Raw genomic sequence first — 24,683 nt, 5'->3', positions numbered from 1 at the left:
GTGGTAGTTATGTACTTTTGACTTTTTTTGCCAAGCGTGTTCCTACACTGCCAAGGTTACCGTTCGACTAAGTCAGACAAATTAAATGCACAGTCTGTGTGTGTGTGTGTGTGTGTGTGTGTGTGTGTGTGTGTGTGTGTGTGTGTGTGTGTGTGTGTGTGTGTGTGTGTGTGTGTGTGTGTGTGTGTGTGTATGTGTGTGTGTGTGTGTGGAAGGGGAGAGATGGGAGAAAAAAGACAAGGGGAGAGAGAAGGACATCTCCATGGCTGAGAGAGAGAGAGAGAGAGAGAGAGAGAGAGAGAGAGAGAGGGAGACGGGGAGAGAGGGGGAAGAGCCCTATATACAGTATATTGCTTCGCATACATCTCCCCATTGCCTTTCATTATGTGAGTGCAGCAACGGTATGGAGCTATATTGGCCGAGATCAGATAAGAGTGTCGATAACAATGTTATTCACATTGTTGGCTCACTCGTTGTGAGTCAGGGTGCTGAGTTCATATTCTCAGTCTTCCCTTTCACAAGAGATCACCAAAGTAAATTCTCCTTCCCAGTTTCGGTTGGACTGAATCCATTTCCTTTGTCAATTCATTATTTAGCCTCAAGCCATGTACCTCTTCACTGAAGTACTTTTGCACATACACTGCAGTGCTTATATACCCCTATTTGATGTCATGTATACGCCACAGTAGTAGTAGTAGTGTGTATGCATGACACAGTGTGTCATGTATACACACTGTAAGTTTTTTTTCATGTGTACGTTTTATGTATTTTTGTGATCTTCTCATCTTATTGTATGTGCTTATTTTAACGCCCTGCTCAGAAGGACCTCCAGATCTTTCTCCATCCTGTTTAATCCACAACCAAACACGACACAGCCTTTTGTTTTTGGGCAACATCTGTGCTGAGGTACATACTAGGGATGGGCAAAATTATTCTTTTCCGGGAACTAGTTCTTTCAGTTCAGTTCACTATAACGATTCGTTTATTTGATTCGTTCTTTTTGATTCGTTCGTTACGTCAGATTACATCTTAAAAAAAATAAAAAATAAAAAAACTTTTTTTTATAATTTTTTTTTTTTTTTTATTTGTCGTTGGTCCGGATAGGACCGCCAATATCGCAGTCCGCCGTTTGGAGATGCCTGCTATTTAATATGTCGAACGTCCCACCAATATTTATACCACTTGCTTACTCTCTATATTTCATTCATGGTTTTACATTTATAATTTTATTTTACTTTACATTTAATTCTTCATTGTTCAGGCATTACAGAACTTGCATGGTCATAAATAAAAAATACGAACTGCAGTTTAATTTCTTTGTTTGTTCTTAAATTGACGTAGAATGGAGCAAAGACTCCTGGGATTGGGAAATGCGTTTATCCAATAAACAGATGGAGGTCAAGTCTATTTTCGAAAAAATGTAGGGGGATATATGAGTCGAATGGTATGACCCAAGATACGTCAGACAGAGAAAGCGCGCATATTCGACGGTACCGCCTTGTCATTGGTTTACCCAGGTGCCATTCCAACACCATTGCTACCTCTCATTGGCTGAATCTTTGAGAAAGTTGTAGACTCAATCAATGGAAGTCGCGGGGAGACGGAGCTCTGTTCGTTTGTATATTTTATTTACGTGACCATATGTTTGGTTTATGTTAAAAAAAAAGAATCAAAGAACCAGTTCTTCTTGTTTTGGGGAACCAGTTCTTGTCGTTCACGTTCGGGATTCGTTCGTTGTAACGAATCAGTCGCGACCGACGCATCCCTAGTACATACACACCAACATGTAGCACCATAAGTAGATCATTAGAAATCAAACGCCAAAAACTTCAGTGTTTGACCTCGCCAGACACACAAACGGCTGCAGGAAAACAAGCAGCTCTGACAGAGATTCATTATTTTATTATTTCAAGTTTAGTTTCATGTTTACTGTTTCCCAAAGGACCAACTTCAAAACAACACTGGTGTGAGCTACAGCATCAGAGCTTATTACATGCACTCTTTCTGATTGGCTGAGAGTTAATTGGCAGACAAAACAGGGCAAGTGACACGACCCCGACTAAATGCTGTCTGACTCCATTAATGGATCAACTTAATTCCTCCGGAGTCATTCTGTTATCAGGAGGATCTAGAAACCAGGCGACCTTCAAACACTTTGTAAAGTATAAAGTTATAGAGAAACGCTGGTATTTATATATTAATAGGATTTTGGATGCAATATCCTTTGTATGGAATGGTACAGCTATATTATGTCGATATTTAGAGTCTCCTTGTATTTGTCCCTACCGATTCGATCCTTTTTTACCCAAACGCTGGGGCACTAAGAATGAAATTCTCAAATCGCAGTGTTTTGAATACCCATTCACATGGCTGACTATTGTTAGATAACCTCTCCTTCTATTTTAAATGCTAAATCATTTCTGCACCGCACAGAAAAACTGAAATGTAATTACCCCTCTTTCTTCCAGAGCTCATTTTTTCCACCAGGTAGAGTTGTTATCGATTGAAGATAAACACTCGTGCTGATTTACCGTACATTCTTTGTACCCGCACAGCGTGTTGCACCCAAATCCTCGCTGAGCCTCCACAATATTGTCATGCTGCGTCTTCACATGATCCCCGCTTCTGTTCGTCTTGTTGTTACCGTGGTTACCTTTTGGTTTCCATCTGTGTTTTTTTTTGTTTGTTGCAAAACCCAAAATAGCGACCGTGTTTGGCTGATGATACAGAGATGAAACGCAGAGAGAGTTTTTAGTTATGTTCTTGGACTAGGGTCCTTCCCATAGAATAAGTAATACACTGGGGTTTCTCCGGTGGTTCACCGGGTAGAGCGCGTACCATTAAGTCCCAGTCCTGACTGCAGCAACCCAGGTTCGATTCCTGTCTGTGGTCCTTTGCTGCATGTCTTCCCCTCTCTCTCCCATACCTTCCTTTCCATCTCTCTCTACAATAAAAAGGATAAAACCTTCAAAATAAAATAAATAATAAGAAATAATAATAAGAAATACAATCTCCAGATAGAGAATGAACCAATGGTACCCCTTGCCAGCGCCCCCATCAGACGGGGCCTCCTGTCTGCTTTGAGTCACGGCCTCCATCATGAGCTCATTTTGGGCCGTTTGGACATCTGAGCTCCATCGGGTTGCAGGGAAAACATAACATACAACCTCATTAGTCCCTTAGTCGCCCCTGTTGACGTTTTCAGCTCTGGGTTTGGAATTGGTTTGCCACCCTCTAAACATGGCAAGTCGCCGTGGTAACGTTCAACGTCGAGGACAATTTCACATGTAATGACGTTTTAATGGGGATGATTATGATTGCTTCCTGACGGGGTCGATGCCACGGAACAGACCGCCACCCATGCCATAGCCCAGATGTTTTGAATTTCAACGTTTACCTCTCTGAGCTTTTGTCACACACTCACACACACATAGTCTTACTGCATGCAGCATATGCATCTGTTTGTACAAATCTTTTTTTTATTTTTCCACCAATGACAAAGATTGTTGGTTTCAATTACAGTGGTCACATTCACCTCTTCACTGCACTTTTATATCACTTTAACAGATAAATAGGTCACAAATGATGTCTGCACTTTGACAAATGATGTCGGTTTTCTTCTCTATGATAGCCTCCTTCTGCGTTAAATACTGATGCGTAAACATTCATTTGATAATTATTTTCAATTTGATGATTAGATATTCGTTTTTGAATGTTTTTTTCTTCGGAATGGAGAGGGTAAAAGTAAAAAACCAAATGCTAAATTGATGGCGAAGCCAAACTCCCCTGAATAAAATTTAAAAAGAACATCCAAAAAAGTTTATATACCGTTTATAATCGTGCATGATTTGAAAATCATGTAAAGTCATCAATCACATACTTTATGTCGCCGGGCTAGTATTAACATCTACTGTAATCAATTCATAACTTACAGGAAAAAAAACACCCTTCACGAGACCTACTGCAGAAACAAGATACAGTCATTGTCTTTGAATCGCTGGCTAAGGCATAGATCAAAGAGCGCTGCGGCTCCCCGCCGGGCCAAAGATAATGCAACAACCAAAGGGTCTTTCTGTTGTCTGGCTTCAAGCCCCTTATTCCAGATGGGTATGACGAGTATGCGATGAAACAGTTCTGTGTAGCGGACGATAAAAGACCCAGGGTATCCAATCAGCAAACTGGATCCTGCAGATCTGAAACTGCCGCGGATACGGGGGGTCTCGACTGCACAGAAGCAACGAGGGCAAAGATGGGGAAATCCGCGGATCAGCATACGAACGTGCTTATGGATAATCCGTGCTGATGTGTGGATTTTCCCTTCTTTCTACCCCTCAAAACCTTGAAGCCCGCCAGAGAGGTCTCAGTCGCCGCTGAGTCGTTGGCCCCCGGTCCTGTTATTGAGACACGTTCAATCGGACCCTGAGCAGGAAAATGACAAATCCTATACTGGTGGAAAATAGGGTGACACTGTTTGTGGTTTAATGACTTGGGTCCTCGTCCCAGAGCGATGGTGAGTCCATCGGGAATGTGACTGAATGTAACAGGATTCACACACAACAGGCCACACTGCAATATAAGATTCTCTATTTGAATCCCCCTGAAAGAAATTGGAAATGATATCCACATTTGTTCACCGAAAAGTATTTTAATATCATCTAACCATAATCATCCATCATTTTGGGTGTACGTGGTATTATGGACTCCTCAATCATATTGAAATCCAGGGCCTCTTTAACAGTAGTAGAAAGCACCGATAATCTTTTTTTGTGCTGCTACCTAATAGTTTCCCATTACCTTTGACAAAAGAGAACTCTAGAAGTGCCTTCATTACATAGTTTAAGAAGTCCTTATTCTCGGTGCACAAAGGGCAGCACATTATGACCCACTGAGCCTTTTCAGGAGAACAGCGCTTTGAATTACTGAGATGGATAATGGGGTTTAAGATACAATAGCCCCTTTGTCCAAAATTGCTGTGTACTGATGATTTTCTGGAAAACTGATGATACATTTAAGTTGATAAATCTTGTACATTTTCACTAAATCGTGTAAATTCTTCTCGAGTATCTCACTATCTGCAAAGAATATAGATTAAAAGGACAGGGAAATTCTACCTCCAACGGAAAGTTTTGTTTGAAGTGAAAGTGAAACCAGAGTACACCGTCCATGGCATGCATATTATGTACCGAACGAGAGAGCTCTTTGTGGGCTTATGAACTTTAACGTTTCACACACACACACGCACGCACATGTTTGCATTTATATGACCAGCAATGGAAAGACCTCCACGTAACATTGGCTGTATCGTGTCTTTCATCAGTTCTTTGGAAATCACTGAAAGAATAACCCAAACACAGCGGCAATTGACGATCAATTCCCAAACATTTGGTTTTCAGAAAATGCTTGAGGCACTTGAGCTCACAGCAGCCCATTGTGAAGAGAAGCAATGTAACCCACCAGGGAATACAAGGAAACATAATTGCTTTTCATTCCTTGGCACCTCTGCTAATTTTTCTCTCAGAAGGGAGGGTTAGGACAAGACATTGTAGCATCGCCATGGCATCTCGTGTTAAACCAACATTTACAGGCATGATAATAAACAAAAGAGTTTATTTTTGCCATGGACTACCCCTTTCACATAGATGGGTGCAAAACACAAAATATATATATTTTTTATGTTGCGTATTATTTTGTTGTACACAAACCCCCTTAGAACCTAAATCCCCTCAATTACCCAGATACTGCAAAGAACTTTGACTGCATCTTCTGATGAACAAAGTGGTCCATGGCATTGTTCAGCATCCCTTGGAGAAAAGTCCCCCGTTGTCAAGGCAAATATAGTCATTACCCAAGGGGAAACGTATGAAATCCACAACACCTTTGAGCCCTTTGGCCCGGGGGAAGCTGTGTCTTAGTTTCGTCCGTCTCGTCAACCTACAAACATACACATCTCTGTTCCTCAATCATATCGCATCGTTTTATATGTGTATCGGTAACTGCAGGGGATCTGACACCAAAACGCTTTTTTTTCGACGTTGGAAGAAAGATGCGAAGATTGAGAACTCCTGTCGTCCGAAGCGATTAGGATCCACACGCTCCACACAGTACAGAAACCTATTCATAACTATGAGCAATATATACAGATATAAAGATATACATCTCAATGGTCCGACTCCGGGGTTGGCTCAGGTCCGACAGCAGAGCAGCTTGTGAAAGACATTCCGGAACTCGGTGTTGAAGGCAGTGTAGATGATGGGGTTGACGGCGCTGTTGACGTAGCCCAGCCAAGTCACCACGGAGATGAGCGTTGGGCCGATGTTGCACGACTCGCACAGCACGTTGGTGACGTGCACCACGAAGAACGGTGTCCAGCAGGCCAGGAACACCCCTGTGGGGCGGGAAGAACAGAGCGGGCGGGACGAAGAAGGTGAGGTTAAGGTTAAAGGCTCTGTTATGTTTGGACGTCGACGCAACGCAATGACCAGGCAGTCGCTTCGACACAGTCGTGAACCTGTTTTGGTTCTTTGTTGGGTTTTGGTTAGCGGACCAATCACAGTCCTTGCTGCTGCGTCGCCTTGATGCAAGGTAACATTTTTTGGGAGGTGCACATCAGGCCCTTGTAGTGGACGCAAGGAGGGACCACAAGGACGTAATGGGTCTGTAAACCCCCTTGCGTTGCGTCAACGTGGAACCATAATTAAGCCTTAAGGTGTGACCGCCAGGTGGATCGCGTCATAATTAGGAAGACGAGTAGCGGGGCGAGCAAGTGTTGCCTTTTTTTCGACGGGATCTAACAGGTCGTGTAGCTCTCTGTTGTGTGTATGAAGCATTACATTTGATTTTGAAAAACGTGATATTGATGCAGAACATGTCTGCTATGTGTAGAGCAGAGACGCAAGGAAGCGGAGGCAAGTCGTTTCCAAGGTGATTTACAGCCCGGTGAGATTTCACACTGCCAGAACCCTTCATTCAGAGGGCTTCATGTAAAAACTGCAATTATCACTTTCTATAAAAAGCCCCGTTGCCAAACTGATATGCATCGCCTTAATGCAACTCTTATCAGCTTTATCTTTTTTCGTGAGTGTTTTACAGAAAACCATATCACGCTGAGATGTATCACGTGTTTTCAATTTGTTGGGTATGATTATTTCTAACACCCTGAAGCACCAGGACAAAACCGGCAAAGCCTTCACCGTTCCTAATTTTTTTTCCTCCACCAGATAGCTATACTATACTGTACTCCACATTATACATAGGGGTTGACCTGTTATCATCCCTGGGCGAGATGCCTACCTGCTAATTACTGACATTATAATTGCATGTATTGCCGCGATATAAGTGTCTGCTGAACGCAGCGGAACAGTGCGCAGCGACTCACCCACGACGACCGGAAGGACCTTCATAGCCTTTCGCTCCCTCCCGCTCACTCGGCTGCTCTTGCTGTTGCGCCGCGACCTCTTCACCCCGAAGGCCTTGGCCAGGCCGTTCTCCCTGCCGCCACCGCCACCTGCCTCCCCGGGAGCCCTCTCGACGGGGTCACCGTCGGACCCACTGTCCACCTGCGTCGTCATGGGGTCGCTCTCCGCTGCCGCCGTCAGGCAGTCCTGCCCCCCATCCCCCTCGCCCTCCGGCGGTCCCAGCGGCGTCGCCAGGGGCGTTGACACAACAGAGATTGCGGACGGCGACGTCGGGCTCAGATACACCGCCTTCTCCCTGCCAGCGGCGACGGCAGTGGCGCCACCGCCTCTCGCCTTGTCCCGCCGCAACGCCGAGCTGAGCCGCAGCGAGAGGCTTCGGCGGCCTCCGCGCGCGACCTGGCTGCGACTTCGGCCCGTGCTCCAGCGCCGAAGGCCGCGGAACATCCAGTAGTACAGGAAGAGCATGACGGGGCAAGGCACGAAGAAGGAGCACACGGAGGAGTACACCACAAAGTGGTCGTCCTCCAGCTTGCACACGCTAGGGTCGCGGCCCGGCACCCGGTTGAGGCCGAAGATGACGGGGCTGGCCACCACGAGCGACAGCACCCAGGTGGCGGTGATGAGGGCCAGCTGGCGCACACTGAACTGGTTCCGGTTGTATTTGAGCGGCACCACCACGGCGATGTATCTGTGAAAGGGAAGGAGAAGGAGGTTGGGGGAGGAGCAGAGAAAGGGAGCGATGAGTCTATTCGGCCAGGAATAAACGTGGTCACGGTTCAGTGTTTCTGAATCTCATTCTGAAATCGAAATCGATATTTCATGTAATGGAGTCGAAACGGTGGTTGGCGCACAATTCTCCGAGGGGCATTTCAACCGCAAATCACCCCTATGTTAGTCAAATAGCCTCGGCCAAATAGCATCAGGTGCCACGGCATATGCATTGGTCCACTCATTACGATATGCACGGGTGCTGTAATTTCAGGTCTTCATTGTCACCGTTTTTATTAGCCCGCTGATGGCCCAGTCCGTCACCTCCGAGGCTAAATGATGCCACTCCATAATATCCTCATCACCTTCTCGCGGCCTATGAGGATTGTGATTATTATAATGCTGGATGGGGCAATAAAAAATAATTTAGCCGTCACAGGCTCACAGATGAGCGAGTTCTCTTCCAAAATGACAAATTATTCAACGGGAAATAAATGTTGGCTCAGATGTGAGAGGAATTTGTATTATGTATGAATGGTAGAGGGGGTGTTACAAAGCAAGATGTGGGTTGCTATTGATTTAGTGTTTATTTTTCTGTGTCATGTTTGCAAAAACGATTAGGTAGCAGGTGTCTTTTTCATATTCCGAATGAAAGCAAATTGTCAAAATCGACCCGAGGAGGCAAGGAATCAATAGCAGTCACTTGTTGGGTTGATTGGGCTTACCTGTCCACGCTAATGGCACACAGGTTCAGGATGGAGGCAGTGCACAGCATGACATCCATGGTCATCAGAGCATCGCATATGTAGGTGCTCAGCGTCCAAATGCCACCCAAGAACTAAACAGCAATACACACACCACAGTCAGAAACGGCAGTTAGCGAAGCACAACACTGCATGTATAAGAGATAGAGTTGTCGGGGGGGGGGGGGGGGGGAACACACATTTATCGATATTTTTTAATGCCCTGCTGTACTATTGTGTTGTATAGTATTTAGGGTTATTTATATTTCCTGTATTTTCCTTCGTGCACATTTCTTTCTTTCTTGGGCATGACACCATTGTGTCAGTAACAATCTCCTCCTGGAATAAAACATTACTCTGAAACTGAAAGGTTTTCAGTGGGGAGTCTTCATCAAAGTTACTGGTTCAATTCTGAAGGCACTTTGCTGAGATGTATCTGTATCTCGACATGTAAGTACACAGAAATCGAATAACCATGTCTTCGGGATTCCTATCGATTTTCTGAACACTCTCCTGTTATTTTTGGTTCAAACTTGGTCGTGAAGCGCTTAAATCTTTTGGTGGCCAAAAGTCAAGTCATTTTGATCATGTTCTATGATTGTGCTCAGAAAGACTTGGATAACAGTGTCTGCTCAATTTAATTCGTAAGGACAACAATTTTTTTAAATCTAAAGTTTAAAATCGTCAATCCCCAAGGGGAAATACTACCTTCTGCCAAAACACACAACACTATACCCCCAATGTACAAACATAATTAACAAGACAATCAAGGAAAAATTAGCCCTACATCTACACTACATCTCAGCAGTCCTGTTCCATCGAACCACGAAACAACACCACATCCTCCACCACTCCCAGCACCACCACCTCCTCCGCAGCTACCACCACCACCACCACCTCCTCCGCAGCCACCACCACCACCACCACCACTGCCCCCACCACTCCCACCACCTCCGCCGCAGCCGCCACCACCACCACCACCACTGCCCCCACCACTCCCACCACCTCCGCCGCAGCCGCCACCACCACTTCCACCACGACCACATCCCACACCTCTACCAACACCAGCACCACCAGCACCTTACCTCAGTATAGACGTACAGCGGCAGCACCAACACGGCCAGCAGGAGGTCGGCCACCGACAGGCTGATGATGAAGTAGTTGGTGGCGGTCTTGAGCGAGCGCTCGGTGAGCACACTGAGGCACACCAGTACGTTGCCCAGGATGATGATCAGGATGAGGGGGACGCCGAGGACCAGGGCCAGGTAGTTGTAGCTCCTCTCCGCCGGCTCCTCGGGCGTGCTGCCGGGCGTCACGTTTTCCATGATGGCGGCCCCGAACAGAAGCTCTTCTGGGCTAGCATCTAGACGGGGGGAGAGGCGGGGGGTGTTGTTGGAGTTTGTGGAGCAACGGTTCAATCACTATTGCAGCGCACAGGGGTTTACGTATAATCGTCAGGAATCGCATTTTAAAGCGATTCAGAGAAGGATCAATCAAAGACAATCATTTCACAGGGAAATCTAATCTCGGAGGTGAAGGTGTGAGCTTTCAAGCGTATTTGCCTCATTTTGGGTGCAATTTTCCATTAGTATCCCCGGTAAAATGTGTAAAAATGCATGAAGCCTAATGGTTCACTGATAGTGACCAATCTGATAACTTCAGCAGAATGGCAGACCTTCCAATCACACGCTTCAAAGTGTATTATGGAAGGTTATTGCAATTACTACAAGATTCCTAGACCATGCAGAAAGACTCAACTACTCTGCTATAGTCTATGTATACGATTTGTCAGACACAGCTAAAAAAAACTGTTCCAAGGCTTGTGCACTCCGACAGTGAAACCATTATGATCGGTCGCTATCAGAGAGAGTACATGTTTCGCACCTTTTGACCTCTGCGGTTTGCCGTAGACAGAGGTAGTGTGTGGGGGGGGGGGGGGGCAATCTCACCTGGCTGACGAGTGGCCATGCCAGCTGTAGACCTTCTCCGGAGCCTCAGCCTCGGTCCGACGGGGGGGAAAACCTATGCCCGCTCGCCACGCCTCCACCTCCGCACACATGGTGCCGGCGCTCTGAGCTGCTCATGGGTTGTCGATGGCGCCTCCCACACGGATAAAGTATCTGCCAATAAACAGTTAGGCGTTTTACATTTAAACCACAATTACCGCAGCGCCTTCCGACTCCCACACCTTTTCACAGTTTTGTCTTGAGCTGTTCAAACAACGACTGGCCTTGAGCGGCTCATTAGTGTTGATGAGGAGAAAATAAACCAGGGCGGGATGCTAGTTAAGAACTCATCTAACTGCACATGGATCCAGACGGAACAGAGGCTGGAAACCGGTACTGGCCGGACAGGCTTTGGTGCGCATGGTTTCCTGTTTCGTTACGGATATATTCCACCAAAGAAATCTCATTTGCGCGAGTGGATTAAACTTTCAGAAGGGGATTTTAATGACGAAGAAGAAGAACGCCGCGGTGAAAAATAAATAAAAAATCGGTAAATTATCGCAGTTGACTTTAATTTTGCCGGCATCTGATGTGCAGCGCACAGAGGGGAAATACGTAATCTCCAAACATCCGGTGGCGTTTCGGTGGTGTTCGGAAGCGTTCGGAGGCGTTCTACGCATAGCTGTAGAACGTACTACGTTACCGTAGTACAGATAGGTGGCCCCAGGGCTCCTCCAATATTTCCGTTGACAAAGTGAAACATTTGGCTTTGAATGTGAGATGAGTTGTTTGGAGGAAGTGCAACCTCAGAGCTTTCGATGTCAGCCCTCTCTCACTCTCGCTCGCTCTCTCGCTGTCAGCCCAGTGCTCTCTCTCTCTCTCTCTCTCTCTCTCTCTCTCTCTCTCTCTCTCTCTCTCCCCACCCTGTGTTTCTGTCTTTGTTATCCTCCCAGCTCCTCAATAGGGGTTGCCATGACACCGAGGAGAGCTTTTGCAACATAAACAACGTCCTTTGTGCTTTTTTATGGATATAAATAAATATATACATGTAGCGTGTGAAGTGCCTCATGCTGTCAAACGAGGATTAATCCCTTGAATAGGCTCAAGGTGAGATGACCACTGTCTTTGTACCATGTAGGGGTTTAGTGTCGCAGCTCCCAGGAAGATCAATGTATCTGTCCGAGTCAATGCAGGAGGACATCCTAGTGGTTATGGTGGTTGACTCCATTGCGAAAGGTTCTGGGTTTGAACCCAAACGTCAAAAGCCATCCCTTAGGAAAATGCCTTAAACCTCTGATATCACCCGGGCATGGGAGGAAACCACTCTCAGGAAAATGGATAAAATCGAGTTCCCATCTGTGCAAAATGTTTAGACGTGAGCCTCCATCTGCTAAAGATTTCAAGGAGGAGGGATGAAGTGCCCACACAGGAGTGGACCATGAAGGTGCGAAGATCCGCCGTGCAAACCCAGTTACGCCAAATAGAAGCAATTTGCTCGAAGAGAAGTAGATCAGTCATGATAGCAGCAATGTAAAATAATCTGTCTGTATATATAATATATCGCCATATGCACAGATTGAGTTTTCAACTGCTTGATTCGTTATCATTTGTTTGGTTTATTACAAAGGAGTGTGACACATTGTCCGATGTGCAAACAAGTTTAATCTGAAGTAAATCCGCTCAAAATTAGCTTTTGAGATAAGAAGCAGAAAAGGTGAAATATTGAACCTCAAAATGAATTAAACATTGCGGATATTATGTGTATAATCTTTATGTAATTGTCCATCTGTCTGAAACAAAACCAAAAAAATGAAACTGAAACGAATCAATCAAGTATTATGATAGGCTCTAATAGAAACCTTAATACAATAAGTGTGTGTTTTGTTGTGTCGGACACGCATCACAATATGCGCGGATGGAGTTTGTTATTATTGGTTATTTCATATGAAAATCTAATTATAAAGTTTGTAATTTCTGCAAGAGGTTATAATACAAACTAGTCATGCAATTGGCGTGTCGGCAACATTTACGGTTTGGGCTGTGGTACCACTTCTAGGGGGGAAAAATAATAATAGGAAAAAAAAACCTTACAAAAACAATAGGGATCCAACCTGTTGGCTTGGACCCCTAAATATACTAAATAAGTGTGTGTGCACACGTCACAGCCTCTACCCAGAGGCACCAATAATGTATTCAAATTTCACTATAAGTCGATTTGGATACGAGCGTCTGCTAAATAATTAAATAATTCTTGAATGGTATTACAGCTGCTAATATCATGGAGAAAAGAAAACGCAAGGTAATCCCGTCCCACTTCACTTTTTCAATAATTCACAATACATTGAACGTGTAACATTTCAGTTATAATGCACATTCATACAAGACCATGAGTGAATGTACGTATGTACAATGGCGGCTGACTGATGAGTTGAATTCTCATTCATAGCTGGTATTCTCATTCATAATGAAAAATAATGAATACTCCCTGTTGCAAGGGGATCGCTCTCATAGGAGCTCCTACACTCCACCACGGCTTATATCCGTTTCTTAACACAAGCACTCCGTGCGGAGTAACATGGGGGACGTGTCTCCTCCAAATCTCTCCTCCAAAATTATTATTCCTCCCCCTCCTCCCCCTTTTACCAGAGTTTTGCTTCATTTTCAGTCAAGAATAGATAATCAAATTAATCAATATTTGTTTACCAAGAATGTAATAAAAAAAAAAAGCTCAACATTTAAATGATACTTAATCAAGATAATAATAATAATAATAATAATAATAATCTTAAAATAAATGTCATTGCGGACCCTCACTGCTGGTCCCTCCCACCTGTCGCACCACATCCGCCCCCCCTGCCAAGACCACATCACAAGGAATTAAAGATCGTATCACGGCCCTCCCTACCGGATGGGGAGATCTGTTCTTTGGTGTTTCATGCCAATGAAAAATATCCTTACGTCATACAGGAAACCAGGGGTGGATTGATTGCACATGCTTTTAAACGCTTGGCCAATACAAGTCCGGGAAACAATTACATGTAGGTGGTTGTGTTTTAAAGGCCCTAAGATGACAAAGTCTTACCTCAGCACCAGCGTGAATCACCCTGCAATCAATAACAACCAGGAAACAATTCAGGGGACATGCTTTCCGGTAATTTAGGTTCTGGTCCATGTTGTGTTTGACTTCTGCTTTTCCAATTCTTTCCTTCGGTTTTAAGTATGCTTGTTTTGTCCTACAGTCTGTATTGGACAACGATTGTTATTTTTCAACACAATAACTCTGTTTGTTTAGTAGCTTTGACATTTCAGAGTCAAATATGAAGCTAGGAGGATGAGCTAGGGACTGATAAGAAAATCGCTTTGAACCTGAAAATATCTCAGGAGCTGTCATCTGTGACATCCAATTCATATTAGTCACCTGTACCCACCATAAACGAATTTAAAAGGTTCAGTGCCATATCGGTGTCTCAATAAATGCACCTACCTTTAGAATTATTTAAAATATATAGAGCCTTTTAAGATATCTACAGAACTCGAACTTCAACACTTTCTGCTAGCTAAATAACTCGCAGTATGAAGACGAGAACATACTTAAACTTGAAACACTGTTTTCAAACAATCCTTTTAGGAGCAATGCCATATTTGAACTAGAGGAGTATTCAACTGCTTTTCACGTGGTTCAGTAATGGTACCGCATCCATGAGTTGGAAAGCCGTTAATACCAACCTATGTTACCAACATGAGGACGGATCAGATAGGATCCTTTAACCCTCCAGCGGCTCTCCTACACCCTTCATCATCCCAATGTCACGTCACCACTGCTTCCACTTGGTCTTATCTCCAGTCACAAGGAGGGCCTGGAGGGACGGACGCAGGTCACTGCTGTCGTAACACAATGAGCATTGACTGACAACCTACTTCAACATGTCGAACCCTTTGATGCGCATCAGGAGATGGCAGAGGTGCAGACCCAGAGCCCAGAGAAATCAGGTTTGAAGCCCAAACTGTAAACATTTGTATTAATGTTTACATCAATGTTTAAAGGTGACATATTATACCACCAGGTGTGGGTTGATAGATAAATGAGCCACGTTTGCTACAGTCCACTGGGTAGGCTGGTAGACTGATCTATCCAGCTTACATCTAGGTGGACACGCCCACTTGTGATGTCAGAATAGGCAGATAAAAAAAAAAAGGCTTGTAACGGCTAATCACACTCACACCTGGTAGTATAATCTGTCAACTTTAAATAAAAGAGAAAATAGATAGAAGTTTATTACAGTTACAAACAAATTAAATGTACACAAGATTTCTAACAAGATGCTAAGTGGATGTGCGTGCATATGAAAAAGTCTACACTCGTCTCGTAGCGCAGACTGGCTTGAAAAAGAAAAAGACTGAAAAAGGCTCTTCAGAGTATTATGACTCAGAGCCATAAGCCCAAAAAGGCCTTGTAGGGATGAGTTCCTACTTGAATAATTTATAGACTTTCAGTTTTTTTCTGTCCGGTTCTGTTTATTTTTATCTAAGTTCATTAATAAACACTGTGGACTGGCGCTATAAATATATAGATATATATACTGTAAATGTTATGAAAAATATTTCTGCCTAGCTTAGTGGGGCTAGTAGCTTATTGGTGCCAATTATTAACACTAACATTTATTCTTGTAGAGCAATAAGCTACACTTTTCCATCTGGTTTTCTTTCTCTCTCTGTGAGCTGAATATGACATCTAATTTGACCAATGTGATACATTGGCACTTCCACTCCATATTGTAGTCTAATAATGTCCCTATGTCTGCAGTGGTTCATAACCTGCTGGCCTAATGGTGTGACAGGGGTGTCCTCAACTGCCACAATCCCACCACCATTCAAATGATCCGCTGTCTACGTTCCTCAACATTAGACGTTCAAACCCGCCCCTCTTTATTTTTAGGGTTTCAGCTGGTTATAATTAATGCAGCACCCAGTCTGAATTTCCCTATCTCCTCTCCATGCAAACCTCTGCTTGGTGGTGAGACATGGACTGCATCAAGCCTCATTGCACAATATTAATTCCGGTTTCCCCGTCTCATGCAATACCAAGCAACAGGTGTCCTAACAAACAGGTGTCCCCACATAGCGGTGTCCTTATAAACAGGTGTCCTAACAAACAGGTCTCCTCCCATAGCAGTGTCCTCATAAACAGGTGTCCTAACAAACAGGTCTCCTCCCATAGCAGTGTTCTCATAAACAGGTGTCCTAACAAACAGATGACCTCCCATAGCGGTGTCCTCATGAACAGGTGTCCTAACAAACAGGTCTCCTCCCATAGTGGTGTCCTCAAGAACAGGTGTCCTAACAAACAGGTCTCCTCCCATAGAGGTGTCCTCAAGAACAGGTGTCCTAACAAACAGATGACCTCCCATAGCGGTGTCCTCATAAACAGGTGTCCTAACAAACAGGTCTCCTCCCATAGTGGTGTCCTCAAGAACAGGTTTCCTTACAAACAGTTGTCCTCCCATAGAGGTTTCCTTATAAACAGGTGTCCTCATAAACATGTGTCCTTATGAGGACACATGCCTTTATTTGTATTTGTTTTATGTATCAAACTGGCTCTCGGAGTCGAATAATAGGGTCTCTTAATTTGCGTGGGAGGTATCAGGGAAGGGATAACAAATCTCGTAATGTGGTATACTGACACAACAACAACAAAGGGGTGCACTGGTTTCATTGGGAGGGAAAACAAAAATTGGTCGGAGGTGTGTGTGTTTGGAAATGAAGTTAATTTATGAGGTGGTATCCGGCTGCACTGAACTGCAGCCACGCTGGCTTATTCTAATGTCACAGTGATGGGATGCGTGCTCCCCTCGACCAGGCCTCCAAAACAACAGGCGGGTCAAGGGCCAGAACCCAAGCTGCCTCGCCTGATTGGACGAGGAGTCTGAACCTGCTGATTACAACGACACAGCACTCGATAGGTTCGCAACCCAAAGGGCAGCGTCACTGATCCATACTTTTATGGAGAGCAGGAGAGCTGTAGATTTTCTAAGCAGGCCGGTAGAAGGTGTCACAGCATTAATAAATTAGTTGAATTTTCATCGAGTTGTCCATTCAGTGCAGGCCGCATTTAATCAGCGTTTCATTCAACACATTCCGGCTGTGGTCGCAACAGATAATTCAGGGCTGCTTTGTTGACAAATTTTTTCCTTGTCAACAAAAGGTTTCATATCTTTTGGATGGTGTGCCCATAACGTTATACATTTCCTCCACACAAACAACAGCTGTTCTCGATTCTTATTCAGGCGTTTCTATTGAGATTTTGGCCGTGGGCACTCCTTTCATTTGCAGATTTGTGGTTTAATTCCTGCCATGTCTTCCAAACTTGCCAAACAGGTGAGCAATGTCACCCTGAAACATCAAGTCTAGGTTATTCAGACCTCTGTGATACAAATTATTACAAAGAAACAGATTTCTCCCATCAGAATATTTGTCTTGACTAGAATGCTGCAGTCGCTATGTCTACGTAAGCTATTGCATTGTTCAGTTATGGTTTGACACTATTCCTTGCTATTAATAATAATAATAATAATATCGGAAAAATATCAATATTTAGCTATAATATTTGCCTAAAGCATGAAAACTTTGAGGCTGTCGTAAAACAAAAGCCTTGCCATAACACATGTTTCAGAAGAGGTCGCGTTGTCCCCCTGTGATTTAAAACTTTAAACTTTAAAGTTTGCTACCAGCCACTTTATCACTGAAGCAGACTCAAAGAGCTGCATACACAGGCAAAGAATACCAGACACTTTATCCATAAAGAAAAGAAAAAGAGGTGCATAAAATAAACCTGGCAGATGCCCAAGAGGCGCTTTGTCTCCCACAGGCAAAGTACATCACCGTTATTACCGAACACAACAGCATTAACGCATGCTGTGGTGGATCGTGCTCACCTAGACCGCCTGCCGCTGCGTTCTAATCACTATTCATTGTGGTGCAATGTCTTGCATTTATGATAAGTGGGCTGTTTCATTCAAATTTGAGGAGATGATTCCCACTTAATAGCCTTTGCTGCCCGGGTTAGAATGAAATATGTGTTGTGATTCAATAAACCCGTCTCACTGCAACGATTTGTCGGACACACATTTACCGGTTCAGATACCGAACAGGGCTTCTGCCTGGCTTCAGGTATTAAATTGGTCCATTTGTTCAGGATTAAACAGAGTCGTAATCCAAGGGGGATGGTGCATCTCCATCGCCAGCCCCTCCTTCTGGACCCCCCAAACAGATCCCTGACTCCATCTCTCTCTCCTGTCTTTTAAAGCGTCACTGAGGCTTATTTGTTTCATTTTTTTTGCAAACCCCCTGCTTTGTACTCTTACGTCTTGTCTGTCTTTGAGGATTTGGAAAAGCACCGAAATAATTTCTTTGTATTGACGGATACCGCAGCCTTCCTTGTTGCAAACAATAAACTCACCAGGCCTCGCCTCACCACTAAGGAGCCTGTAGCAACCGGGGCTGAGATGGATGATAGCCGCGAGTAGTTACACAGTATCCGCCCCAAACGCCCCCACACATGGCCACCTATAGGTGCAAATTGGTTTGGCTTGCACAGCAGATTAATCGGTGTTGCTGTTTGTTTCTGAATGAGATGTGAACAGAGGAGGAGCTGCCTGCATGAGCTAAGGCTGGTTTCTGTCGTGGGACTCGTGATGTTTGACACCAGTCGACGAGAGATACATCAGCATGGGATGCAGCCAATAACTGGAGTGGATGAACGCCCCCACCGTTTATAGCTTACCTCTGGCCCAAATAGCGTGTTTGTGTTCCCAGCAAGAGCCTAATGAGGTGCATAAGTATGATCGCACTAAACGCTGTTGTAAAGTACGTTACTTTTACTCCCCAAACTGATTATGTCTCCAATGTTATCTACGCATTGTTGCTGCTTAGTTGTTGCCCCTCTCCAAGCGTTCCTCATGGGTTCCTGTTTCAATAATATGTGTTTTTTCTGTTTGTGTAGTTATATGTTTATTACCCATGCATTATTTGTGTTTGTGTATAAATACTGTTGTTCTCTGCCTTTGCTTTCCCACGATGAACCAGCTCGTCTTCACTCTTATATAAGCCTATACCGCACCGGTGTAACCGTGTTGTGTGTATAAACCGCAGTCTGCGGCAACAACTCCACAGGTAATTTTGAGAGGAGATGGCGTCACAAAAATGACACAAAATGATAGTCCCCACCTAGGACTTTTTCTGAACACCCACTATCACGGTGTGTATTCGCATTCAAAGAAATAGAGAGGATGAAAAAGTTAGCCAGGAGAGAATGACCGACAAGTGTTTCCTGCCTAAGACCTGAAACGGAAAGGTTGAACCGTTCACATCATCAGTCGGTGCTTTGCCCGGGCCAACTTCCACCTTGTGGAAGAAAAAGTTCAACTAATGTCAGACACCGTTCAGAAGAGGCAGTGTGCAGGTGGACTGCAGGTAGGTAGGCTCTCCTGCCATTGGATCACAGCGTCCGAGATTCTGCCTCTATTGTAGACTGTTGTGAGGGGGGCGAGGGGGGGGGGGGGGGGGTCTAGTGTGGTGGAAGGGGGCTTACCGGGATATCCATATTCATCACAGAGATTCAATTTACCGTCGCGGGGTAACCATGGGTGTCCATTGTGTGCTTCTGACACTTTCAGCGGGGAACCACAGACGTCCACGGCCTTCCTGCTCATCCAATGATTTGGAGCTTTGTACCCCTCTGCATGGGCTTTTGATTTTCTCTTTCACATTTTCCATTCTTCCATTTTTCTGTACTTTCATCACTGGCTTCAAGTGGTTCTGTTTTTCGTCCTCCCACCAACCAAACACCACTGATGCACACTGGGGCATGCAGGCACATACACACTCCCACGTTGTACATCTTCACACACACATGCACACGTGCACACACACACCAATACCACATGCCTCGTGAACACACAAACAAACACGCGTGCGTGTGTGCGTGCGTGCGCTTGCGTGCGACACACACACAACAATATGTCGGCACACCCAACCATTTCTGCCCTCTTTGTAGCTAGTTACCCCACTGTGCACTGCTGGCTTTGAAACACACACACACACACACACACACACACACACACACACACACACACACACACACACACACACACACACACACACACACACACACACACACACACACACACACACACACACACACACACACACACAGAGAGACACAGACACATCGACAACCTGCTCTATATTCCACAGAAATCCACAATTTCCCTCATGATTCGACCAACACGTACTGAAGTGAACGCAAACCACCCTCACACACATGCGCGTGCGAGCCTCTTTGACTGGCAGCCCCAATCTATTACAATCATCACCGTCTTTTCCTGAGGCTGCCGTTGCCCGGTCGGATCTCCATGAGTGGTTTTCATTAACGAAGCCACATTGTGTCAGCTCTTCTATTTACACACTGATTACATCATTACGACAGTGTCATTTAATTTCAAATTTTACAATTCAATCGACCAATTAGAGGTGCTCGATGGGGATGACTCATATGGCCAGAGTATCAGTTGTGACACAATTAGATGTCCTTTTCACAGTCGTTTTTCATCATCAGTTACCGAAGCTGTCATCGTCTTCGGGCTTTCTGTGCTACCGTTTAATCATGTCCGTCCTTTGTACTCCTTCAAATATTATTGAGATAAGCAAGGAGGAATGCGTGTGTCTTCAGCAATACGTCTCAATATTGAAAAACCCAAACAGATAACGTTTTTTACATAAAACGTAGCCGCACCTCTCAATCAATCATTTTGTACCTTTAGTGGGGGAATAATTATAAACGCAGACACACACTTTAAAGTTCTCCCAGTGATGATTGCTTTTGACTTTGTGTTAAAACACGCTCATGGCGCACATAATTAATTTAAAATTAACAAGGTAATTGCAATAGAAAGAAAGCGTCTGGTTCGTCTGTGTGTGTTAAAAGTTCGCGTGCTATCTGAACAGTTTTATAAATTGTAAAAAAATTAATAATTGCTCTTCCTTGAGTGATGACAGATTGTGAGTGTGTGAGTGGGTGGCTGGCTATTATATGAAATAAATAATGGCCGTGCTACAAAAGCAGGTTGATTAGTAAAGGTAAGGTTTGAGAGGACGAGAGCGTACACTGATTTAGACACTGTGCTATTAGTAGCCTGATGGCTCGCACAGGACCGTCATGGGAAACGCTGTGTTGTAGGTTGTGTGTGCAGTATGTAGTGTGTGTGTGTGTGTGTGTGTGTGTGCGTGCGTGTGTGTGTATCCTTGTGTTGTGTGTGCGAGCGCGTGGGCCCCCTGTCTGTCGAACGTCCAATAAAAGTGCTCATCACCGCGAGGGGAATGAGGAAGAGGGGAGGACATTTTAACATTGCAACCCCCCCCCCCACTCCATCCCTCCTCTTTTCAACCCCTTAATCTGTGCTGCACCGAAACCATAGCGACGGACCTATAGCCGGCGTTCCATACAGACTGGACGGGGGTTAATCAGAGCATGGCAGGTCCTCTGTCTTCAGCCGACGACTCAATTAGGCCGGAGCTCGTGGTAGGGAGAACGGTGAAGGATTGGTACGACGTTTTGGTTCGTTTTTTTTTGGACTTCTTCTTCTTCTTCTTCTTCTTCTTCTTCTTCCTCCCCCAGAGGGTGTGGTGTTCATGTCACGCCGTTGTGGGAGAGCAGAGCGGTAAGCTCCGCCTTCAGCTGTCAGCGCAAGACTCCCCCTCAGGTGGTGGTGGTGGTGGTGGGGAGGGGAGGGGAGGGGGGAGGACTGGGCTGCAGATCAGTCACCTCCTTGCCCTTGAGATGCTGAGGCTTTCCCCCCTCCCCCCTCCCCCCCTCCCCCCTCTCCCCCTCTCCCCCTAGCAAGAACTCCTCCAGTCATTACCCATTAATAATGCCGCCGTTCCAAGCCTTGATTTCTATTACTATTTTTCTTTCCCTTGCTTTTTTCCGTTTCGCTTTTTTCTCTTTTTCGTGTAATTGTATCGCCGTGGACCAATTAAAACGTGACAGGTTTTGGCGAGGCCGGCCCCACGATCCTCATCCTCATCCCAGCTCACTCCCACCACCTGCCCTATTTGTGGCCCGCTGCTACCCGGGCTGACTCTCTCCTCCTCCCCCCGAACCTTCTCCTCCACCGTGCCCTGCTCCCTGCTCCGTGCTCCTCCCCGCCCCATGTCTCCAGGAGCCACCACGGCGGTGACGCAAGGGCCCCGCAAACTCCTGACTACCTCCCCCCCCCCGCTCCCCTCTCCCCCCTGCCTTCTGGACCCCGCCCTGAGATCATCAGGGTGGAAAACCGCGGTTCACGAGTCAGGCGGAGCAGAGCGCGGAGGGGGGGGGGGGGGAGGGCTAAATTAAGACAAATTAGTGCACAGCGTCCAGCTGTGACAGCAGCTGGTTAGCATGGGGTCGCAGGTTGCCGCGGGGACAGGGTATGAGGAGGGAGCGGGAGGAGGGGGGGGTTGGGGTTGAAGGGGTGCCCGCCGCGAGACAGAAGCTAGACCGAGCGGTAGCCTTAAGTTCGAGTCTGTGTGTGTGTGTGTGTGTGTGTGTGTGTGTGTGTGTGTGTGTGTGTGTGTGTGTGTGTGTGTGTGTGTGTGTGTGTGTGTGTGTGTGTGCGCGTGTGTATGGGTGAGATTGGTAGGAGAATGGAGCGGCCGATCGGTCAGACTTCAGCTCACGCGGGGAGGCTGTGGCGTTGGCCCGGCTGCCGCTGATAGATGATGTTGATCCATCTGCGTGTCTGAGTTCAAAGCAGACGCCGTACCGCCTGCCCACCCCCATCTGTCGGCCCCGCTGACGCCGTGTAAACACGGCTCATCAGAATGCATCATGGGGATTTTTGGGCGGGAAGGGGGTTGGCGTTTGCTCCGCCATACGAAGAGGATCTCAAGAGAGTGGTAGCGCTGTGGAATCCTAAATCAACCGTGTATACCGGGACATGGGCGGACGGAAACTTTTGTTTTGTCCGTGTTTTCGGAGGAGGAACGCTGAGGCAGCTTCAACCACAGCGATGCTGCCCCATATGGACCTATTGTTTTGTGATTAACTACTAAACAATGACCCAAAAAATACGAAAACCAACACAATGGCCAGCATTTCAATGCTCCTATGCTTCCAAAATGTCTTGTCTTGACGTTGCGATAAACAGACCCTATTATGTGTCGTTCTGAGACTGCTCCCTGTGGTCAGCCCTGTTTCTGTTGTTTTTATCTGGCAAAGACACAACCTGATACCACACGAGTGGAGCAGCGAGAGTCGGCTTTCAGTTGTGAATGTCTTGACTGGTGCGCACGCACGCACACACATACATGCATACATACATACATACATACATACATACATACATACATACATACATACATACATACATACATACACACAAGGAACAACACACACACAGGGAACAACGCACACACACAACGAACAACGCACACCCACACACACATACACAAGGAACAATGCACACACAAGGAACAACGCAAACAACACACAACACACACACACACATACCCCATACAATCCAGACACAAACACACACAACACAAATACAGACACACAACCCACAACACACACACAAACCAGACACAAATACACAAACAACACAAACACACACACACACAACACACACACCAGGCTCTGACCAATCTAGGGAAAGGTCAGCGATATTGTGTCACGTGGACAATTATGCTAAAGCCCACGTCCTAATGTACCCGTCAGAAAGTCATTCAGGATCTTATATCTCCGTGATCCGCTCGCCTCGTTAGACCCTATCAGTCACAACACGCGCCCAACTGCTGTCATCAGTCCCCAGACCTCCCCGACCCTCTGGGGGAAATCAGCAGCATCGCTAACCGGGTTCACTTTTCCTTCAGACACAACGTCTCGCCGTGTAACCTTTTAAAGCCCGCCTCGGGAAATAAGGACTTGGTGCGAAAGTGAGCCCGAGAAAATTGTTCCTTCAGGTATAATGAGAAGAGGTTAGGATAAAGCGGTATGGTTTTACAAGCTGAGGAGTGGGATACAGCCTAAATTGTATGACTAACACGTGTGAGAAATTAGTAGAAAGGTAAAGAAACCTTTCGGAATGGTTCAAAGTTGTCTTAACTTGGCCCTGTGTTCCAACAGGATTAAGAAGTCACACATCGATGGAGATAATGTCACTACACACACACTTAATTGACTACTTAGAAACAAAAGTAAATTAGACACACACTCACGATTGTCGATGCAGGCGACCGCCTTGTCTCCGTCCCTCTCCGTCCAAAAATCCCCAAATTCCTTTTTGTTTTTCCTCTCTCCGTCCAGATGTGTCCTGATGTGTCGCTCCTCTCCGCGCTCCGCACCTCCACCCACGGCAGTCCCCTCAACTCCCCGCGACCACCACCCCTTCCTCCGCTACACCTCCACCCCCTCTGATGCCCTACACACAGACACACGCACGCACAGACACGCACACACCCTCAGACTGCAGCCCGCCATGAGCCGTCCATAGCCGCGAGGTATTGCCGAGAAGGAGAAGAAACTTTTTCTCTCTCACGCATCCCCCCGCTCGCCCTGCATCCGACGCTGTGAGCCGAGGCTGTCGCCACACGCTCTCTCCCTCGCTCTCTCTCCGTATTGCACTGTCTCTCCCTCTTTCTCACACATAGGGATGGAGAGAGAGGGGAGGAATCTAAACTCTCCCTTCCAATCACTGTCTCTCTCTCTCACTCTCTCTGTCTCTCCCTCTCTCTATATCCCTCTCTCTGTGTCTCTGTGTTTCTCTCTCTAAAACATAGGGATGGAGAGAGCGCAGAAATCTAAACTTTCCCTTCCAATCTCTCTCTCTCTCTCT

General features: G+C 45.8%; 1 protein-coding gene across 1 annotated transcript; it reads right to left on the bottom strand.

The window, feature by feature from the left end:
- Positions 1-6,025: 6,025 nt before the first annotated feature.
- On the bottom strand, positions 6,026-24,629 carry drd4-rs (dopamine receptor D4 related sequence). Its single transcript, XM_060049629.1, has 6 exons — positions 24,067-24,629; positions 10,816-10,986; positions 9,952-10,229; positions 8,849-8,961; positions 7,376-8,103; positions 6,026-6,385 (listed from the first exon to the last, which is right to left on the bottom strand). Exons 2-6 carry the CDS (start codon positions 10,832-10,834, stop codon positions 6,183-6,185), a joined length of 1,341 nt encoding a protein of 446 aa, XP_059905612.1. The 5' UTR covers positions 10,835-10,986; positions 24,067-24,629; the 3' UTR covers positions 6,026-6,182.
- Between the last annotated feature and the right edge of the window lie 54 nt (positions 24,630-24,683).

This window comes from Gadus macrocephalus, chromosome 4 (assembly GCF_031168955.1).
Source record: "Gadus macrocephalus chromosome 4, ASM3116895v1".
Classification (NCBI taxonomy): Eukaryota; Metazoa; Chordata; class Actinopteri; order Gadiformes; family Gadidae; genus Gadus; species Gadus macrocephalus.
Note: the sequence above shows the minus strand (reverse complement) of the source record. Positions and strands in the feature narration are given on the sequence as shown.

What these genes read in the sequence shown, in the direction of transcription:
- drd4-rs (XM_060049629.1), bottom strand. An exon ending in CGCTGTACGTCTATACTGAG is followed by an intron (nt 8,962 to 9,951) that starts GTAAGGTGCTGG and finishes ATTGCTGTTTAG; the next exon opens with TTCTTGGGTGGCATTTGGAC. An exon ending in GGTCCTTCCGGTCGTCGTGG is followed by an intron (nt 6,386 to 7,375) that starts GTGAGTCGCTGC and finishes CCCGCCCCACAG; the next exon opens with GGGTGTTCCTGGCCTGCTGG.